Source organism: Hippoglossus hippoglossus, chromosome 12 (assembly GCF_009819705.1).
Source record: "Hippoglossus hippoglossus isolate fHipHip1 chromosome 12, fHipHip1.pri, whole genome shotgun sequence".
In the NCBI taxonomy this organism is placed as follows: Eukaryota; Metazoa; Chordata; class Actinopteri; order Pleuronectiformes; family Pleuronectidae; genus Hippoglossus; species Hippoglossus hippoglossus.
In genome coordinates this window covers 11,768,335-11,789,436 of record NC_047162.1, presented here as the reverse complement: position 1 = coordinate 11,789,436, position 21,102 = coordinate 11,768,335, and the positions used below count along the sequence as shown (strand labels likewise).

Here is a 21,102-nt window from a genome sequence, read left to right as displayed (position 1 = left end):
GCGGGGGAGTGAATGTATGCTTGTGCCGCAGAGGGAAATAAAACAAGATGAATAAAGACGTTAAATGAAATCACCGCACGCTGAAGTCATAGTTTCCTGTCATTCCTCGGTACATATGTGAGTACAGTGCGGTGTGTGTTTACTTTGGACGGACGCATGCAGATCCCTCAGCCAGCTGCATTTAAGATGCGTATCGACTGCCAATGAGTGCATCATGTCAGCAGCGCGCTGTAGGTAGCAGTTTACAACCTCGCAGGGCAGAAAGGCTCAGATCAGCGGCACACAGTGACGACCAGCTGCATCAAATTGCAGACATCCAGCAGCAGAGTCCTTTCATATTGTTGGTGTCAGTGTCACAATCACCATCTGCAGCAGGTTATGCATACAATGGAGGCATCTGTGATTACGTGTGGTTCTAACACCTTCAAAGATGTTAATTGGAGAGGAATGGAGAATGAATCAGCTCCTGTGTGCGGCGCAGTGTTTTCAGCCATTTCACTCTTGTCCTCTTTCTCTGGTTATTACGGAACCTGTACTGGCACGAAGGCAAAGACAGAATGAGTAGATGAAAACTCAAGTGTTTAAAATAGTTTACCCTTTAACTTCTCAGCACGCGCGATGCACACATGCAGCAGGATTCCAATCTGTGAATGTGTTATAAGGGAGAGGGGGCAGCACTGTGGGCCGGACTGAACGGAGAGGCTGTTTTTAACTTGATGGAAGAAAGAGAAGCAGAAAACAATCGGCCGCCTGCAGAAAAAATATCTGGCAGCCCCTCAGACTGGCTTCGGCTCTTTTGTTGTGAACAACAATACAAATAAATCCAGTAGAAGAATTGTGATTTCTTTTCTACGGGAGGGGAAATTCTGCTGCAACCTGGAGACTCTGCTTCAAATGGTTATGTACAATACATGTTCACTTCCCGACACGTGTAATTGGCAGCTCAGTGAAAAGGAGCAAGCCTTCACTTGTGCCACTGTGGCTTCGTGATTCCTCTCATTTGACCGAAGGAATCCACAGTTTGAAAATTAAGGTAGTAATCAGAGCAGCTTGGAATCCGTGACCTCCCTTATGTAATTACAACATAATCACTTATTATTATTTTAAATATAACTCCCGACTGCTTGGCTTGTGACATGGATAACTACTTAGAGTGTTTCCCTTTGTGGCCGGGTCTTTCTTTGACATGTGCTTAAATTTTAAGCAAAAGCTGACACAGGGAAAGACGTGCAGTGGTTTTCTGCTTTTATGTCACTTTTCTCCAGCAGCTTTGGTGTATTATGCATGTGCAAATAAAGAGAAACAGATCGAGTGCGGAGGACAGAGAGAAAGCATTTTAGCATGTCTTATTGTTTATGTATGAGTGAAGTGAAACAGAGTGAGCGAGAGACGGGGGGTGAAAGTGTTATGTGGGGATGTGAAACACAGCGTGGTGATGAAAGAGCCGAGGGAAACTCATGGTCAAAGGCTAAAGAAATTTCTTTGGTTGGCGGGTCAGAGAGAGTAGCAGAGGATTAGTCGAGTACTCACTCTGCATGCACAGCCCATCGGTGCAGTTCTTGGACTGGAGCACCATGCCCTCACAGTCCTTCCCCCCGTTTTTTGGTGCCGGGACGTTGCATTCTCTCCTCCTCCAGTGGGTGCACTCTGTCCCACAGGTGGACCACTTACTCCACTCTGTCCACAGGCCATCCACTACCACACAACAAACAGGACAGACCAGGACAGAGTGAATGAGATGGCAAATGAGGAGATGGAGACAAATCGTGTGCGGGAGTGGGTGCGAGGACACGTGATCGAGGCGGCGAGGGATATACGTGGGAGAGGGACACACATAGAGGCGGAGGCACAAACAGAGCGAAATATGCAAACACAGAGTTGCATCATATTTTTCGGTGTATTTAGCATTTGCACACCCAAGCCTCTCTCTACCCACTAACATGTGGGTGTATTGAAATTTTGTGTCATACCTGGGCAGAGAGGGTTGCACGCCAGCTTCTGGATGCCTTGCCCCTCACAGATGGCACCGCCGTTGAGGGGCGCCGGGTTGGTACAGCTGCGTGTGCGTTTCTGGTAACCGCGGCCACAGCGGCTGTTACACACCGACCACTCCGTCCACGTGGACCATCCACCATTCACTGGAATACAGGGTTAAAAAACATGTTATATGCTTTCTCAGCTCTCACTCAGGTGGCTTCACCAAAAGGGAATTTATATCTCACGATTTAAAAACAAGTTATAAAGTTACGAAGGGGCATAAAGAAAATAGAAAATGTTGACTGAGGTGAAATAAAATACATTAAAACAAAAGATGACTTTTAACAAATGAAACAAAAATTAAAAAAGCATTAAAAGCATAAACACAAATACATTAACAATAACATTTAGATTTTGGTTCGTCGTTAGTGAGAATTATCGGAACATCGTTAACTGTTATTTGAATCTTGGACACATCAATTTACAGTCATTTGCCCACTGTTAAATATACAGTGCAAGTTTTATTTTGTTGCGTTTTGACCCTGAAATCTCAGGTCGTTACTGTGCCATGCAGCCAGACAGTAAATTCTGGTCCGATTGCTGCGCATTTTCCATTCACTGATTCCTCCTAATGCCTCCCTTCCTCTCTCATCCATCTCTGTCAGCGACTAAATCCAGTGGAGAGTGACACCAGGGCTTGTGGCTGAGAACAAGTCTGTGGCATTTTGAGATGGTGGAGCCGGGGCCCCCCCAGAGCCTCTGACTTTCAAATGTGACGTGCTTATGAGTGAAGCCCGAAATATTGAACTCGTGGGGAAGACCGCCAAAACCCCCCCACTTCCTTACTGTCTGCTCTCTTTTCCTCCGTGGATTATGGCTCTATCTTTTCTCTCCCTCTTTCCGTGTCTCGTTTTTCCTCCTTTTTCTTGCCAGCTCGTGCTCCTGTTTCCAGTGTCCTTGCCGTGGCTCGGGCTGGAAACCACTGGGCTAAAAACACACTGCCTATCCGTCTCACTGTTTTATGACTAGCATCAGACACAAGTCTTACTTATTCTTTTGGGCTTCTCATACGGCTTTGTGGGGATGTGCTTTTTCACATACGGCTCAGCAGCACATACATTTTGGGAAAAGGGGGGATAAAGAAGCAAGGACAGCACAAACAGATGAGCTTGTGGCTTGAGTTACTTTTTCTCAAGAATGAGTCAACATCAGAGCAGGTTTTTTTAAAACTAAGTTGTCATACACTGTGTTCCTGACAGTGAAAACCTTGAAGACGGCGATCCTTGTCCCTGAAATCAACTTTCTTAAATGTACAACTTGTGTTAATGCATCACTCTTGCATTGATTCCCCAATAGCCACATTATCCTCAGTGCTCAGTTAAATTCAACCGAAAGTGCTACTGCACACTTAAATTTGTTTTTTTGAGCTGTAAACTAAATTATGCGACTGTTTTTTGATGAAACACATTAACGCCCGTGTTAAAATCACATTTGTTACCTAATCTAATTTCAAAATCCACATTTATGGGTTGAAAACGCCCCCATCTAGCATTTCAAACCATCTTGGACCTTGCAGGGGCCAATGCTTAGGTCGAGTTAACATTTTGGGACGTCTCCACTTCATGACATTTATTGTTTTGTTAGAGGTGGGCCACGAGTGGGAATCTGGAAAAATGCTCTCATTTTCAAATCCATGCTGAAACTAAATCCCAAAACCACCACATCATCTATTCAGAGACGTCTCCCATCCTCTCACACACACACACACACACTGTTCCAGAGCCAGTGATTCGAACAGCTCGGTAGGTGTGTCTGAGCCCTGCTGCCCAGCATCGCGTTCCAAAGGCATTTCTGAGTTTCCAGGGAGAGGCATTTGGTGGGTGAAGTTCCACTTTAGCTAACAACAAACAAAACAAGGTATTTTCACTTCATCCAGTCTGACTGAGCTGTTCATAAACCCCGATGTGGTTGTGATCTTACTTAATCCCCCAAAAAGTAAATCCGCAGTATCATGAGGCGTCCTATCAGGCACAGGATGCACTCCACGCTGGCCTCAGTTAACTGAACTATGGAGACGAGTAGTCACTCCGTACAGGAAAAACAATCTCCCAGGTTTAAAGGAGCATGTGTTTCATGTGTCACTTCTCCTGTCTCGAGTAGCCTCCAGCAGATGTGGAAGTTTTAACTTCACAGCCGCGCTGCGCAGTGACAGTCGTGTTCGGTTGATGTTGGGGAGACAGTGGGTGAGTATGTGTGAATCCACAGCGGGGGTTGCCTTTAAGTACGGCTCAGCCACATCAGCACCTTGCTAGCGTTTCAGAAAAAAAAAATCACAAATCTCCAACTCCTTCGCACACCTTCCGGCGGGAACAAAATGAGGCGATGTTGCATGCCAGGGGAGGGAGGGAGGGGGATAGAGAGAGAGAGAGAGAGAGAGAGAGAGAGAGAGAGAGAGAGAGAGAGAGAGAGAGAGAGAGAGAGAGAGAGAGGGGTTCACTTCATGCAGAGTGACTTTGAAATTTGTTTCATTCGGAGTTGAGCCGACTTCTGATACTTATCTCTCATGTGGCCAATAGGGAGGATCAGTGTTTTTTGGGTCATGAGATGTGAGACCTACTGGATGTTCAGTGTGATATTATATTTTACCGTAGACAATGACTGTGGCGGTGGTGCTGCGTCTCTTGGCCACAATGTTCTTCGCCACACAGGTGTAGTTGGCCGTGTCGGAGAGACGCGCCTGCTTGATGATCAGGTTGTGGTCAATGGTGATGTAGAAGTTTCTGTCGTCCGCGGGATCAATAACCTCTTCGTTCTTTAGCCACTCCACCTGAGAAGAAGAAGAAGAAGAAGAGGAGCACGACGTGAAGAAGATGAAACACAGACGGCCACAGCGACAACAGGATAGACGATGTGAGAGTCGACATAAGACAGGCCGACCTCATTAAAGTGTAAAGTGTTTAAACAGCTACAGTTTTTCTTGTGTCTTTCTAACTTCTGAAATAGTGAGGGCCAGGATTAGAGCACAGTCTCTGAGGTCCTGCTACAAAGAGTCAATAGCAATCATGCTCTTTTTATTCTCCCCCTAGAACAAAGCACAACAGTCACGGCAGCATCGTCCGGCGGCAGAGAAATAAAACTCCACACTTCCTGAAGCAGAGAGGCTCTCTGACCTTTCCTTACGAGTTCCACATCCCTAAATGATACCGATACTGAACTCCTGGCACCATCACAGAACAGGGGACATTTAAAGCCGTAAATCACCCCAAATCCTTTTTCCTCCCCCCTCCTCCTCGCTTCAGCTTTACAAAAAGAATCGCACGTCTCACACCTCTGCAGCCGCTTTGATTTAAGAGAAATATGTCCTGCTTCTCTGGTTTTCTTCAAAGAAGCTGTCCAGTCATGAGGAGGCCTGGCAAACAGCGAACGTCCTGTGTATTGTGAAATCCAATGAGGAGCACGGCCTGATAAGAGATAAGACACCAAGGAGCAGCACAGGCACAGATAAGAGGGATGTTTATAAAGGCTCTTTCCCACGAGAGATAAAGTATCTAAAAAAAATAAAAAAGTGGGGCAATAACCTGATATGAGTCCTGCCAAGACAAAACAGTCCCCGTTCACTATTGTTCACTGTTGGATTGCTTGTGAAACAGCACAGGAATAGTGTAGTGGTGCAGACATGTACAAAGCACCGGCCAAGACCAGGGGAAGTTTCTCAAAGGGGAAGATGGGGCTGATTGTGACACACACTGGCCTGTATGCATCACCAGCTCCTCCAGTATCTGTGTTAGCCGTTAGCTCGACAGGGCAGATATCAAAGATGCCCCTCAGTGTCACAACTCGGCAAAGGCTGCCTGCTCTCTTATCCAGTGGGAACACACTGAAGAGGCCAAGAATAAAATATGATCAGTGCTTGGCTTAAAAATAAATTCACATTTAACCTCTTCCAGCACGGCCCCGCCTTCAGATCAGCTCATACGACACCAACGCGCATGACGGAACTTATATCTGAGCAAACACTGCATGCAAAACTTAATATGAGCACAGCTTCACCCTGCGCGAGTGTGATGTGTGTCCTCTGCCGATTGGGTTCTTATGAGTGTTTCCCTCCATAAACATGGATCAGCTGAATTAATCGCACAGAGCCGGGAGGGAGAGGATTCCCTCAGCAGCCGTATACGCGAGCTGAAATTAAACCGCTCTCTCACACGAGCACAATGCAATAAGTGTAAAAGTGCAGCACGACATCAGTTTTTCTATGTAGAGGAGATGCATCACATCTGCGGAGCGCTTTGTAGAAACGTACACATTCCTCAACAAAAAGAACTCGACCCTTGATTGAAGCAGATTTATTATTAGCAAAGTCCATTAAAACCTCTGTGTGCAGACAACAAAATTATCTAATCTGCGTTAGTAGCAGTTGTGTTAGGTGAAATTTAAAATTCTCAGTCTCAGATTAAGAATATAGAGCATTTTAATGGTTATCTTTTGTCACGACTTTTTCGAAATTCATCAATTGATAAATCCTCAGAACTGTATTCAATTACCAACTAGAAATGCACTAAACAGAGTGGATACCACCGCCAACGCTCAACAGTCCCCTTAAATTCAAGCCGCACCAAATTGCACACACTCAAATAAAAGTTTCCTCAATATGACAGGTTTTTTCCATTAAGAATTTGTGAAAATGTCACAAAATGTCTTTGTCTTTTTCCAGATCCACGCCAAACATTTGACGGGTTCTGTCTTGGCCAATGTCCCATCCTTCCGTCAAGTTTTGGCGAAATCTATTCAATAGTTTTTGCGTAATCCTGTTGATAAACGAACAAAGTAACCAACCAACAAACATGCGAATGGGGGGAAACCATGACCAGGGAGCACCACCCATGTGTGTACATTTGACCACGTTCTTAACACCAGGTTGTGTATTTTTTTGCTCCCTTTTGTCGAGCCAAAAAAAACAAGGGAACACAACTCCACTAAAACAAATAAAGATGATGCAAACAGGAGAAACGGTTGCTTTGTTGACACGATAAATATTTTGTCTTTCACCGCTCACAGCAGCGAGTGCGGGGCATGTGGCACTGTGAAGTGAAAGGTCTGATCTCCGAATGGAGATTGACAGGGATACAAAAAGGCGGTTATCCAATTTTCGCACCAATCACAGAGGCGGCGTCTCCAAACGTGCTGCGTTCGGATGTCAAGAGCACTTTTAAATGAGAAGGTAATTAAAAATTGAACAAAAGAGCTTTTCAGCGCAGATGGAGGGGCGGGAGGGAGACGGAGTGACGAGGGATAGAATGTGGTAGAAACTCGTGTCAGAAGTGGGGACGTGTGAGTGCGAGAGCAAAAGTGAGCAGCAGTTCACCCATCATTTATTCTGCAGCGACTATAATTAGGGCTCATTAATAAAACCAGAGATGAAAAGGTAAGCCAATCTCTACACCATCCTTGTGAGAAGATTTCAGATGATTAAAAGTCAGCAGAAGAAGACTGCATCTCATGCTGCACTTGTCCAACTTTCTCTCAACAGACTCGAGCATGTACACAGAGATGCACACACACACACACGCGCAAACACACACACACACACACAACCACACACAAGCACTCACAGCTTGTTAGCGTCTGATTGGCAGTGAAACATCCGGAGAGGTAATTGGCACATTTCTTGTCATTAACAAAGCGAAATTGCCACATGTCAGCTGTCATAAAGAGAAGGAGTCATCCTAGCTTGTTGGAGACGGGCGGGTGACAGAGAGAAAGACGGTGTGACAGACACCTATAGGGAGGAAGAGGAGGATAGGGACACACACACACAGACAGACAGGTGGACAGGAGACGGACAGGAGACGACGAATGAGTGAGAAGGAAACGGTTGCACGGGCAGAAGGACAGTAACCTAGGTATCAAAATATAAAATATATACGAGACGTCATCGCTGACAACAGACTGACAACAGAGAATACATATGGGGGGGGGGGGGGGGGAATAAAGGGAGAAGTTTATAAAGAGGTGACTTTGTCTTGAAGAGGTGAAGACTGAATGAGGGGAGAGAGGGAAAGACTGAAGCGAGAGGTAAACAAAGAAGAAAGAGATCCAACTGAGAAGAGACAGTTTCTTCATCTCCTGAGCTCTGGAAAATCCATAGGGCCGGGGTATATTGGATGGTACGTCGAAAAAGAAAAAGACAGGCAAGAAGAAAGAGAAGAAGCGTGTAAAGAGAGATGCTGTACAGTGTGTAGGAGGGTGGCGCGTATCAATGGTGGTGATGAATCAGTGACATACGTGTGCGTGTAGTGTTGGCATAGCTACGACATCTGTACATACATCACAGAAACCCATGTGTGTACTGGTGCCCTGATTCATTACGGTGGTCACACAGACAGAGCAGCTCCGGAGAAGCCCGTCGGGTTTCTTTTGCTGCAGTGGATTGTGGGAGGTTTTTTATGATTCTGGAGATTTGAGATGATTTTGCACATTGTTTAAATTAAATAGAAATTTGGCTGCGCAGAATGAGGTCACCACTGAAGAGAATTTTGGTGAGCCATTTTTTAAAAACTTTATCCCCTTACGTTTTAATGTTGATATGGGAAACCTGTTCATGATTGGTTGCTTATCTACACATCCATCATTCATTTGGAGTCATGTTGTGTCCACCTAAGTCAAAAAAGTTGGCCAAATCTTTTGCTCTGTTTTGGGGTTCCTCCAACTCCTATGGGATATATCTGCATGTTTAGCTCCCCAGGTTGCTGCCAGCATTATCTTTCTGTTGTTTGTATTTTATTTGAGTATTTTTGACACATTATCCCCTCATATTAAAAGGCCAATAAAGCAAACCTTATGGTTGGTAGCTTATTTACACATCTAGCAGATGTTGATCAGCATTAGCATTCACTTGGAGTCATGTTTGTGTCCACCTGACACATGTAAGACCAGAATTTGCTATATTTTTATCTGGGGTTTTGGGCTCCACCAACTGCTGAGAAAGACATATGCCTCCTTCTAGCTGCTAAATGCTCAGCTGTGTTCACCAGGATGTTGCTCACTTTGTCTTTCTGTTACTTGGAGCTGGGCTGGCAGCACAAATCATGTTTTTTTTTTAAGCTAAAGCAGCTGCTTGCTGTGGCCAAGAACGACACTGACGACAGTAATGGAAGTCATCCAAAACAAAGTTTCACCATAACAACGGGCTTAAAGCCTCAGTAAAGCTGAGGAGAACTGCAAAGTCTGCTGTCAATCCCCCCATGAATTAAATCATGTGATCCTTGGTTATTATTTTAAAAAGATCAATTACAGATGACTTAATCCATTTCCTTTTTTATTTTAATCATATGTCTCACATCACATCCTGAGCTGTAAACTGGATCTGGGCGAGTGCCTTGTGATTAAGATGGAAAATTAAAGCACACATTTATCCCTCGGCGCTTTTGAAGGACCCCAGCATGGTGGCCTATATATTTTAACCAATCCAGAACTGGGCCGCAGCATCAGTGTCCTACACCAGTGTCACTTACTCTCCCGCTGGCAAACGTCACTGGCTGCAGACCTGGCTGTAGCAGCGACGTGGGAGTAGCCCCTGAGTGGGATGTTCCTGTGTGCTGCCAGGGTGTGTCGGCACTAATCAGCCCAATATACTGAAAAGACTGTATATACGATCCACTCACTTGTTGGCGAAACCATTTATTACTCATCCCTGTTGTGTCAAAAATAGAATGTACAGCAGAGTATGGGGGTGGAAAGGGTGTGAAAAGCAACAAACAGGGAATGGGGGGAAAATGCTCCATGCACAGCAATAGGAGATTCCTCTACAGAGAAGTCATTATGAGCTCTCCTGCTTCTCCACGTGAAGTCTAACTATCTACCCGGCGTAATTTATTCATTTCCCTTTTTTCCCACAGCACACATCCGCTCGGGGCTTGAATGACACACCTGGAGAACGAGCCACAAAAGGTTACAAACTGATTATTCAATCATTCACTATGAGACAACAAACCATATGCTCCGCATCTGCCTGCACGGCAAGAATGGAAATGGGAGCTGTATAAATATTAACAAGCCGGAATGCACAACGCTGTGATCGTCTTGAGATGTGATCTGAAGAATGTTTTGTACGAGTGTACGTGTTGGGTGTGTTGTGAGGGGGAACTGCAACGGGAGGAGGTTAGGTAACTGGGGTGGAGTTGGAGCGGTTACTTCAGTAGGTGTCCACACAGATGACGGATCACTGAGTCTCCAGCCAGGAGTAATAACCTCACCAGGCTCACTGCTGCCCAAAGCTCTACACAGTGTGCTGAGGGAGAACAGCCATTTCTTAAACTCGCTCCAAGGACTGGGAGACACTTCACTTCTGAAACACAGCTCTCTCTGTTTTTCGATTGCTCACTTCATACCCCTCTTATAAAATATGATTCCTACAATCCCTCAAAACCAGTACAAGTGTCGGGGGAGGGTATATATTTACCCACTCTCTGTTTTGTCTATTTGTTAAGATTATTTTTTTAATATACATTTTATTGTTTAAACTTAAGTGTAGAAAACATCGCTGATAAAAGATATATTTTGAGCTATTATTCTCATACTCAGGTTCATCGTTTTAATTTGGATTATTTGGGTTTAAATACTCTGATGTTCAGAAAACACATCACTTTCCTCAAACTGTCCATTGCTGCAGCTCCTCTTTTCAGCCTCTGCCTGAAACACTTGGTTTTAGATCCTGTCTCTTTAAGGCCCTCCTCCCAATAAAGCCTAGTCCACTCTGATTGGCCAGCAGGCCTACTCTATTCTGATTCACTGCTCCTGGCGTGTGAAGGAAATGTCAGCCTCTGCTTTCGCATTGTTAGAGGGTACGCTAGGACTATGACAAAGAGTTTCAGGAGCTTGGATTTTAAGAGTTTGGGCTTTTTGACTTTGCAGAACATACACAAAAAAACTATTTAACACACCAGAGGAAAGAGAAAAACATCAACTTTCTGCTTTAAGCCAAATTTTGGGGATATATTCGTGTGTGGGTGGACTTATTTACAACCTGACTGCAGAGAAGTGTGGGCCTCACATGCTATTTTATATATATATATATATTTATATATGCTAAGTTATAAATAATAAACTGGTCTATGCCATTGTTGAGGTTTCACAGGATGGAGAACTGTGCGATCCACTCTGTGCGCACATTCCTCGGCCTCCCTGAGTCTCCCCTGGCCTTTAGAAAAGCTCTCACCAAGTGGGAGGCGATAGAGGTCAGAACTCTGCCGATATACAACACAACCTTGAGCAGAGAGGATGAAAACGCTGGAACAGATTCACGCCGTCAGTGCGAACAGCTCATAAACCGAATTTCAAATTGATAAAGAGATCGTTTTTTCCCCCCAAATCGAGGACTCTCTCATTTCATGTCTCATCCCATCATGTTAAATGAAACCACCACCTGGCACACAGATTCCAGGTAGCTTAGAGAAACGTGATTTGATCACTTTATGCTCTTTTTGTAACTGTAAACAAATAAGGTTTGTTTGCCAAGGGCTTTGGAGAAAACTCACATAATAGCAAAGGGGGTTTGAGTAAATCTGTTTGTCTTGTAGCCCAAATGGATCATGTAGTAGCTCCTTAGTTTGGTTTTCTTGTCATTTTTCTTTAATTTCTTTGGTTTGCTTCGCTTGTTTGTAAAGCCCTGAGTTATTTGAGGTAACAGTAGAGGCCCGTGACTTAGCACAGAGGACAGGAGCGCCCGCGAATGTTGGGCTATTAGAGTAAATCACAGCCTTTGCACAGGAGAGCTGCGGTGATTGACAGGTGAGTGCCTGAAGGGCAGTCTTTGGTTGGTTGCCAGAGGGATTTGGTCTGGCCTCCTGACACCTTCCTTCCCATGGGTAACCGTAATGAAAACACACTTCCTGTTCCGCTGGGCACTGAAGTGTTGTTTCTCTTGACATTCCTAGCCTTGCTCAAAAATACACTGCGCACCTTTTTTCTTTTTTTGGACGGGGAGGAAGCACTCAGCTATTTCTTGACAAGGTGACCCGACGCGCCGCTGTTTGCACTTTGCCTTTACTTCGCCTATGAAGTGGAACTGGGCCTGAAATCACCAGTAATCACTGACATTTACATGCTGACGTGTGGACCAGGCGGATGCCGGAGCTCCAGAAAGTGCCACGGTTAAGATATTTGAGCTTTATTAGATTTTATACCGTAACGCTCGATAATAAGAGTCATTATCGCTACATTTAGCCAATAATAAAGAGCGTAATAGCAGAACCTCCCTGCTGGACTATATATGTGAAATGTGCTTGGCTCCTGCTCCAGCTGTCTGAATTCATCTGACTCCGTTTTCTCACTTCTCTGGATGAGGGAGCGTGGAGTAAGGATCTTTTTGTCTCCCGGCTTTCTTCTCCGTAAAGCCAATGGACTTAATCACAGCAGCAGGGCCCCTTCCCCTGCAGAGCATCAATGACTCGTTACCCATGATAACACGGCAGGACCCTGGCTGACTGAGGAGATGCCTGAATTAAAATCCTGCTTCCATGGAAACCGGCTCAGCAGCTCACGGCGCTGCATCACCTCTGAACCCTTGTATTTCTCTCAAGGCTGTGACAAGTGCTGTGAAGTGGAGCTGGAGATGGAGGGCATGGCAGGAGAAAGGAGAGAGGAACAATAACGCCGCAATCTTTTACAAAGGAGATTCAAGTCCATTTTATGAGCTTGCCACATATTCTAGAGTATGAAAAGAGGCCACTGTTACCTCTGTAGAGGCCCTTTAGTTGTTGATGAAAGAGCGTCATGGAGTTATTCAAAGCAGAGGATGCACGCTGAGCTGATGGAAAGTCCTCCATCCTCATCTTTACTTTTATTACTCTGTCTTTGGTCAGCACTCGCCAAGTATGAGCCCACATAACGCACAAACAGTGCAGAAAGCCTTTGCTGCTCAATCATTCCTTCTCCCCTCTGCCTGGAATAGGCTCCACAGTTACATGTTCCATCTGCTCTTGATTACGTATACATACATCCAATATTCATGGCTATGAAAACGTGTTACAATGACTTCTAGGAAGGCCTGGTAATTGTCTAATGTATTCAGGCCGTACAAGACTTTTAGATGACTGAATCCTTGTGCTATTTCAGAAACCTCACTCGGAGCGTTTCAGTCGCCCCAAGGCCAAAGTTCCAGTGGTAATGGCCACAAGGAGAGCCAAAATAAATGCCTGCTGCTTGTTTTCTTTGTGTGTGCGTGCGTGTATGTGTGTGTTCCTCCTCTCAGGGACTGTGTAGTTCTGAAAAATCAATGCACCAACATAACTTGTAGAAAGAATAAGGGCTAGGAAAAGCTCAGATGCCTGATGGGAACCGTTTCATGTGATCCGTTATGAAAACTTGCTGCATCATCACACAAAGCAAATCCTGATTATTCAGCATCACGTGCAGTTTTTCAGGGCGACTGCCCCCGCGGAAAGCCAACAAAGACTCCAAACCACTCAAACAGACTCGCAGGATGTCATTACTGTGGTAAACCGTCACGACAACCTATAATGTAAATCATCTGAAGAGTGGAAAGACAAAGACGGAACACAAACAGCACAGTGCCACTTTGTAATCCGAGATTGGAGCTAATTGTGATTGACTGAACTCTGATTCTGCACAACGTGGGTTTTTTGTTCTGAAATTCTCTTTGGTAACTCGGCATCTTAAACAGCTGCAAAAATGTTGCTTTGAAAAGTGAAGTAAAAATACAAACAACCTAGAAATATTACAAACCTTTACTCTGATGTCGGCTGGGAAGTCGTTCTAATGTAAAATGTTGTTTTTTGTGCTATCAACAGTGACAATAGGAGACGTTAATAGCTCCCTGCACTCGTGTTAAGTCTGGGGAGCTGTCAAAACCTAAATCACAGATTTAAACACCTATATTCCAGCAAAGGGGAAGCACAAAAGACTGATTGCCTCTTCCACTTCATCGGCAGTGAATTCGATTTCTGCCAGTAGGTTAGAAACATTCATAACCTGTGTCTCAATTCAGGGGCTGTTTCCTTCAGAGGCTGCATTTGAAGACTGATTGCGTCACAGCGGTGCAACTACACTAGTCCCATTCCAAGATGACAAGATGACCGATGCTTAAGTGTCAGGTTTCAACTCAACCGAACAGCTACCGGTGCACACGGTAAAAAACGAAGGGGCATTAAAACGTTCTCGTTTTGCTGAGCTGCAGCATCGGAAGCTAGGCGACAGCAGTACGGGCAGGACAGGCTGGTGACGCAGATCATGGAAATCCTCTGTTGACCAAACTGCCTCATTTCGGCCCACGAAGTCTCCATCCCTCCCTTCCTTGGTACACAGCTATAGTGTTAGTGTTAGAATAACTGAATAGAGTAACAGTGTTTCATTTGAGTTGTTGGCAGCCTGTTGTCATGTGTGTGGAAGTGTGGATGTGAAAGTGCTGTGTCCTGCTCATCCTCTCCATAAAAGAACAGCCTTGGAACCCAGTCACAGAGCACAATGTCCAACACATGCAGTCTCCATGCTTTGACAAAAGTACTGTAAGAGTTATGGGTTTTATGGCTCAGCCACTTCCTGCCATCTCACCAGCCTCCACCTCGCTATAGGCAAAAGCCTGTAAAGGAGCGAGCTGACATCCCCCTGGAGGCCTGACAACAACCCACTGGATCCAACCCCAACAAACCTCAACAGCTCTTCTCCTTCTGCCTTCAGCCGCTCGCATCCTCACTCTCTTTTTTTCGATTTTTTTGTCGTCGAGTGGGTGAAATATGACAGATCTTTCCTTCACAATGGCTGCTACACATTTCTCCCCTGTTTCATATGTAACCACAGAGCCCATCTGCTTTTTCCGAAAGCTTTTTCTCTGGCGGGCTCTTGTGAGAAAAGGACCTGACAGACACAGATGAGAATAAAAAAAACAAGGATAAAGTTTTGTCCCTTTTTTCCCACCGAGGCAGCTGTGTTTGAGTTCAGGAAAAATAGAGGGAGAGAAAAAATACTTGTGGAAAGAAAGGGTGTCCTTTTTTTCGTGGCCATGAGGTAAGTGTGAGTAATTAATGGGGCTGAGAGTGTGCTTCAGTACATGAAGGATAGTCAACGCAATCGTTCGGGGAAAAGTATAGCACAGAAAATGACATATGCAGGGAGAATTCAAAAAAAAAAAAATCTATCAAGTGTTTTTTACCCCTAGAGAAAACTCCACTTGATGTGGTGAAGCTTAACCAAATATTTTGGGCTTCTCACTTTTGAATAGATGGCTACTTTGGTGATGGAAACAGATTTGTGCGCATGTAAATGTGAAGAATCTGTAGGCGAGGGACAAGACTTTGGGGCCGGAAACTTTTCGGTTTCGGTTTCCAGTTTGATTTATCAGGTTTGAGCAGGCTTTGGTCGCCCGCAGGTAAACAGTTCGGGTGGAGAGCAAAAGAGGCGGAACACATTGACCGAAACGCATCGGCTATCGGCTTTTTCATTTATCTAAATTCATATGCAGATAGCTAGAGATTGGCCAAAATATTGCCTGGACCTAAAACACCTACAAACAGTATTGCAGTTTGTGTTTTGTGTGGAGAGATGTTTAATTTGTGTAAATATAAAGCGTTCAGGGCAAATGGCTGATGGAGTCTTGGTCCGAAATATCTGCTGTCGACACCAGATGCACCAACATATCCGCCACTACCACAGAAGCTAATTTGTCATCGGATGAAAGCCAACGGGCTCCGAGATTGGGTGATGGGTAACTATACAAAAAGATTTGCTTATCTTTACCCAGACTGGAAACACCATTAATTTAAAATCTTTTCAAAGTCCTCATCTGGGTTGCCACAGCAACTCCATATCTCATGATTGGAGTCCAGCTGAGTCTTTAATCGTTGTACTGAACCAATCCCGGGATTGAAACACAGACCTCGGACAGGGGGGGGGGGGGGGGGGGGTTAGAATCACCAACACTGTACGGCTGTTAGTGCAACACTGTCTCTCTGAATCCTGGGTTGTGTGAGGAGAGGCTGCCGAGTGCCGGTCCCAAAACTTTCGTCCATTTAGCCTGTCAGCACTTTCAGCGGGGATAAATGCTGTGCAGTTCCACTCACTTAACTCAGCTTTTCCAGGTCAATCACAAGCCTTTGCAGAGTTCAGTCCCTACACCACCAGCTAGGGGGAAAAAAACACCAACACCCCCCCCTCACCATCAAACCACCCCTTTCATCCTCTATTTATGTTCCTGCAATCTCAACTGAGCCTTTTCAAATACAGCTGTAACAGTGTTCTACTGTAGGGCAGGGGGGAAGTGGAGCATGCAGGAGATTTTGTCTGAGCTCAGGTAACACAGGGACACAACTGCTCTTCTTTTTTTTGCTCTAAAGATAATTACCATTATTATTCTCCTCGGACCAAAGTGCACTGACTAGCCAGCGATGTTCAGGAAATACCCAAACTGTTTAAAATAGCTCAGACAGTGGTGGTAAAATGCCCTTCCCTGTGCACAGATGTGTCATGTTCATTCAGAGTTATGTCATTACAGCCTCTAAAATGGGCGGAGTTCACGACGGAGGCCAAGTCTGCAATCAACAGTGTTCACTTTTTAATTTGGCACGAAGGAACAAACCCAACGACTGGCAACACCTAAAAATATATATATAAATACACATGCTAAAAATACCAATACGTGGGAATTGGTCATTGTAGTTCCCCGTTTTATACTTAAAGAACTCAAATCAGGCGTGGTGGTGACATGTCGGTGAAAAACAGCCCTGAGAAGTCAGTCAGCCAGTTTATTGGATTTAAGATGAGGGCTTTTGTTTGGGTTTATGTATAATCACAAAGGGATGCATGTCTATGGAAAACATGTTGAAGTACATATAAGAACTTATCCCTTCACACAAATAATTTAATTTTCCTATCAACTGCACTGTTGTGGGTCGGTAGAAAGACTTTTTGGACCTTACCTCAGCAGCTGGGATGCCTTCAGGCGGCCGACATTGGAGCAACACTTCTTGTTCGAGCGACACTTCCTTCCCAAGAGGCTCCTGGTCGAACGTCTTCCTCAAGTCTACAATGAATAAGGACAAAGCACACCATGCATCAGTATTCAATTTGTGCAACAGTAATCAATTATCATCGATATTTGTACCACCGGTTGGTAGATGTGAGGGCTGAGAGGTATATTTAAGATGATATGCTGAGTAAATCAATACTTGTACTCGTAGACTAAGAATAAATCTTTAGGGGGGGGGCAGCAGGGCAACTCAACAATAGTACTTCCCCTTTTACTACAGCAATACACAACAGTGTGTATTAAAATTGAAGAAACAGTGACAGAGATGTATTCCTTCTTTCTGTGTCTCTAACCTTCAGCGCTCACTCAAAGATAAATTGTCTGAAAGTAGATGGAAGGAAGATAGGGGGTGGGGGGCGGATCACTTGCCCTCCAATGAAAAACCAATATTTTTGTGGTGTGAGAGCCCTGATGGAGTAGTGCGGGGCAGGGATAGAGGAGCTGACAGGGCAGGATTACTGGAGGTGTCATGCTACACTGGAACCCAAAGCCCATTAGACATATTTCATCACCTGCTGCACTGACGGAGACAGGAGAGGAGAGGAGAGGAACTTTGCGGAGCCATTGGAGCATCAAATCTACAATCATACCTCCAGACTCCACTGATAACGTCTCCACAGTCCTTGAAATATTCCTCACATACGTACTCTTTAGCTCTTTCAGTGACATAATTAGTCAAAAGCAGTGACCAGTCAATACAGGCTCCCAAATCAAGGTCTAAGGTTTCCCTTCCGACATGTACACATCTAATATTCTGACATCAGAATGTGTGTTGTCGACGGAGTCACATTTGTACATGAGACAATCCTTTGTTAGTCCCACAATGGGGACATTAGCTGTGTTGCAAAGAGGACAGTCAAAAAATAGACATCGGTGACGGTAATACATAAACATGCAGTATAAATACAAAAATATATACAATATAATAATATAAATAATATATAGACAGTGTAAACAGAATTTATAGTGTGCGGAAAACAAACAACTTTGAACTCCTCCATTCAGTCTGACATGACGTTTTTTTGTTTAACTAATATATATTGGTCTTTAGCGCACTGTTATTTTTGTCAAGCAACGGGCGGCTAAAGTTGAAAATGAACGAACCAAACTTGCACAACTGTGACAAACAGTCAAATAAAATGCTTATAATTTATTTGGTAAACCGCGTCGCGCTTTACAGGAGTAGCCAGGCATGTCAAAATTCGCCTCAGAATTATTTGTTATTTCATGCCATTTATTTATTTATTCTCTGCAATAGTCTATAAACTGCTAAAGGGAACTCAAGAGCCTGGTATGACGTGAAACCATTACATAAAACCAGTCCTGATTGCAAAGGCCCTGAAAGGAGGAGACAAACTGAGCTGAAAATTATACCTGTTCCATAATTACAAGCCAGACAGAAATATACATGTTAAAGGGCTGTGTGATATTTCAACCACTCGGCTCTGAGAAAAGAAAGGTGCAAACAGTGGGAGGGGGTGTTGAGAGCCTGCCTCTACTTTACTTCAAAAGTTCCTGATGAAAGAAACACCAAGACTTCCGATTTATCTTTCTACCTCCACCTTAGTGTGTCCATGGAAACAAACCCAGACATGACCCCTCAGGTTGCCGCGACTCAATCTGTGGACAGGATATGGTAAAATGCCTCCATAGAACACTGTTAATGTAGAAATGGATTGCTATTGACATCGCGTGCTGAGATAAAAAAAGAAAAGATGTATTATATTTGATAGCTCTACAACAGCGTACCGGTTTTGAGTTCAAGGTTTTACATGAGAGCTCGGCTGAAAGCACCCGCACGTGTACGAGGACACCGATTGCACGGTAGAAATTTCTACATCAGAAGACGAAGCACGCCGGACATAATAAGTCTTAATGCTCTTGGGAGCAGCGGTTGTGGAAGTGTAATAGGACTCTGCGCCCATACTGTATCTATCATAGTAAATAAATGCTCTGCAGCGTCCCGGGGAGATTTAAGTATGTGTATGAATTTATATACAGTGTAAGTACGAGTAGTAAGGGCAGAGGATTCAGTAATTCTCACAAATCCATTTTCTCATCGACATTATCACCTGCGATAAAGAGAGACATCTCCGGAATTTACAGATTTCATCACTTGCTTCCTTATTTTTTTTTTTATTTCAAGAGAAGACATAATATTTAAATAGAGACATTTCATAGTTCGGCTAACTGTTCCAAATCCCCTTCAGGAGAAACTAGATCATGTTCCCATTACAGAATACACCATCAGACTACACCCAGACGCCCTGAAGATATCCATCAGGATTTTAAGGTTCTTCTTTTTTTTTGAAAAATGAACCTTAAAATAACAAATTAAATGAGAGTTTGTCCCGGTGCTACCTGAGAGTGTGTGTCTGTGTGTCTTCAGGGGGATATGCCATAACTCCCCATATTTTTAATGTATTATAAAAGCTGAGAGGGGGGACTGTTGAATTGAAAGTAGTTTCCATAAATGTCTGGTATGAAATTAAAAGGCAGAATGACTGGAGGGACATATTCTGGGACATAGCTTTGTGGATTGTGATTCAAGGACAAAACGATTGTTTTGAGAGGAAAGGAAAGGTAAGAACTTGGCATGGAAAGAAAAGTAAAAGGAAAGGAAATGGAAATTGTAAGAATAGAATATATGAGTCATTCTTCTGTTGCTCTGCTGTCACTAGTGTTCATTGTAACGGTCGTGGCAGGTTCTTCTTTTGCTCCAAACATGTTTAACAATGGGGAAAAGAGAAAACTCTGACTTAAGCTTGACTTAAACCTTAATCCACTTGTAAAACCATGAACAGGAAAATAACACCATACTTTGTCTTCTGTCTCTAAAAGAGGAGTTACATTCTTTAGTGTTAACCTCAGCCTGTTACCTAAGAATCACTGAATAGCCTGAATTACACTGATAATAGTAACAGCACAGCCCATTGTTTGTGAGTTCACTGTAAATATTGATGCCGTTGTTACTCAACCTCTTGTAGATCAACTCGTTACGCTCACACTCAACACTTGCTAATTGCATTGTTTAGTTTTTTTTTCTTACGTCAGGATTTCGCAAACATGCAAGTGATTATTTTGCTCAGCTTATTTTTTTTTTTATTGGATGTGGGTTGTTTTTTTTAAATCATGCGTGTCTGTCCTCTCCTCACTTCTCGTAAAGCTAAACGGTTCTGTGGGACACTGCAGGGCGTGGGACCAGCTGAGGTGACATTCCTGCGGGAGCCACACCATTCCCTCCTCGGCACACAAACGCTTCCAGCCGCGCACACACACACACACCCCCCAGAAAGAGACACACACATGACAACCATTATCTTAAGCGGACATGTTTGGCTACTTGCTGGCAACAGTTACCAGCACTGGTGGAAAGCTGGATTAGGAATGAAGAGTTGCCAAATTTGGGTTTAAATAATTACAAAAGTGAGACATTTTTAATTCAGGTTGTACTTATTACCCTGTGTGTGTGTGTGTGTGTGTGTGTGTGTGTGTGTGTGTGTGTGTGTGTGTGTGTGTGTGTGTGTGTGTGAACTATTAAAAGGGGCCAAAACAAACCAGATAATGAATTTCAAGCTTTTTAAGTAAACATTACCTTGCAGCAATCTTTTGAAATGCATTTCCGCTGATTTGATTCATTTATTTAATTTCCTTCGTTGCACAGACTTTTATTGTTCCTCTTTGGCAAGCAATCACTGCTGCCCCCCCCCCCCCCCCCCCCCCCCCCGATAAATGGGGGCCAATTAAAGCCGTTTTGTGGAGGTCACATGAAGGAAAGAACATCATAAGGAATTTTACGCATTCTCTCTTTTTCCTCCAACAAGCGCACGGAGAGACCCTGACAGCACCTTCAGCCCGTCCGCGAGCCAACTCCTCAACACAACAACCTCTTAACTCGCCAGCGCTGGCTCTGACTCACCGCCTGATTAAACTGAAACTATATGTTTTGATTATGGGAGAGGAGAGGAAAACAAGCCCAGTTTCCATTAGCCTAACGGGATGGAGTCTGGCTCTGACAAGAAGCTCTGCTCGGGGAGAGAGAAGCCAGTCGAGGAGCTAATCCATTCAGCGGAGGCTAATGGGAG

General features: G+C 44.2%; 1 protein-coding gene across 4 annotated transcripts in view; it reads right to left on the bottom strand.

The window, feature by feature from the left end:
- Nucleotides 1-21,102, bottom strand: part of unc5c (unc-5 netrin receptor C) — a 118,930-nt gene that overhangs the window by 20,657 nt on the left and 77,171 nt on the right. For 2 of the 4 annotated variants that reach the window (XM_034601960.1, XM_034601961.1), the window contains exons 4-7: nt 16,908-17,011; nt 4,624-4,804; nt 1,971-2,138; nt 1,531-1,695 (exon numbers count right to left, since the gene is read on the bottom strand). In XM_034601960.1, the coding sequence (XP_034457851.1) occupies nt 1,531-1,695; nt 1,971-2,138; nt 4,624-4,804; nt 16,908-17,011 (618 nt within the window). The remainder of the gene's footprint in view (nt 1-1,530; nt 1,696-1,970; nt 2,139-4,623; nt 4,805-16,907; nt 17,012-21,102) is intronic. The other 2 variants (XM_034601962.1, XM_034601963.1) reach the window with 1 other exon arrangement.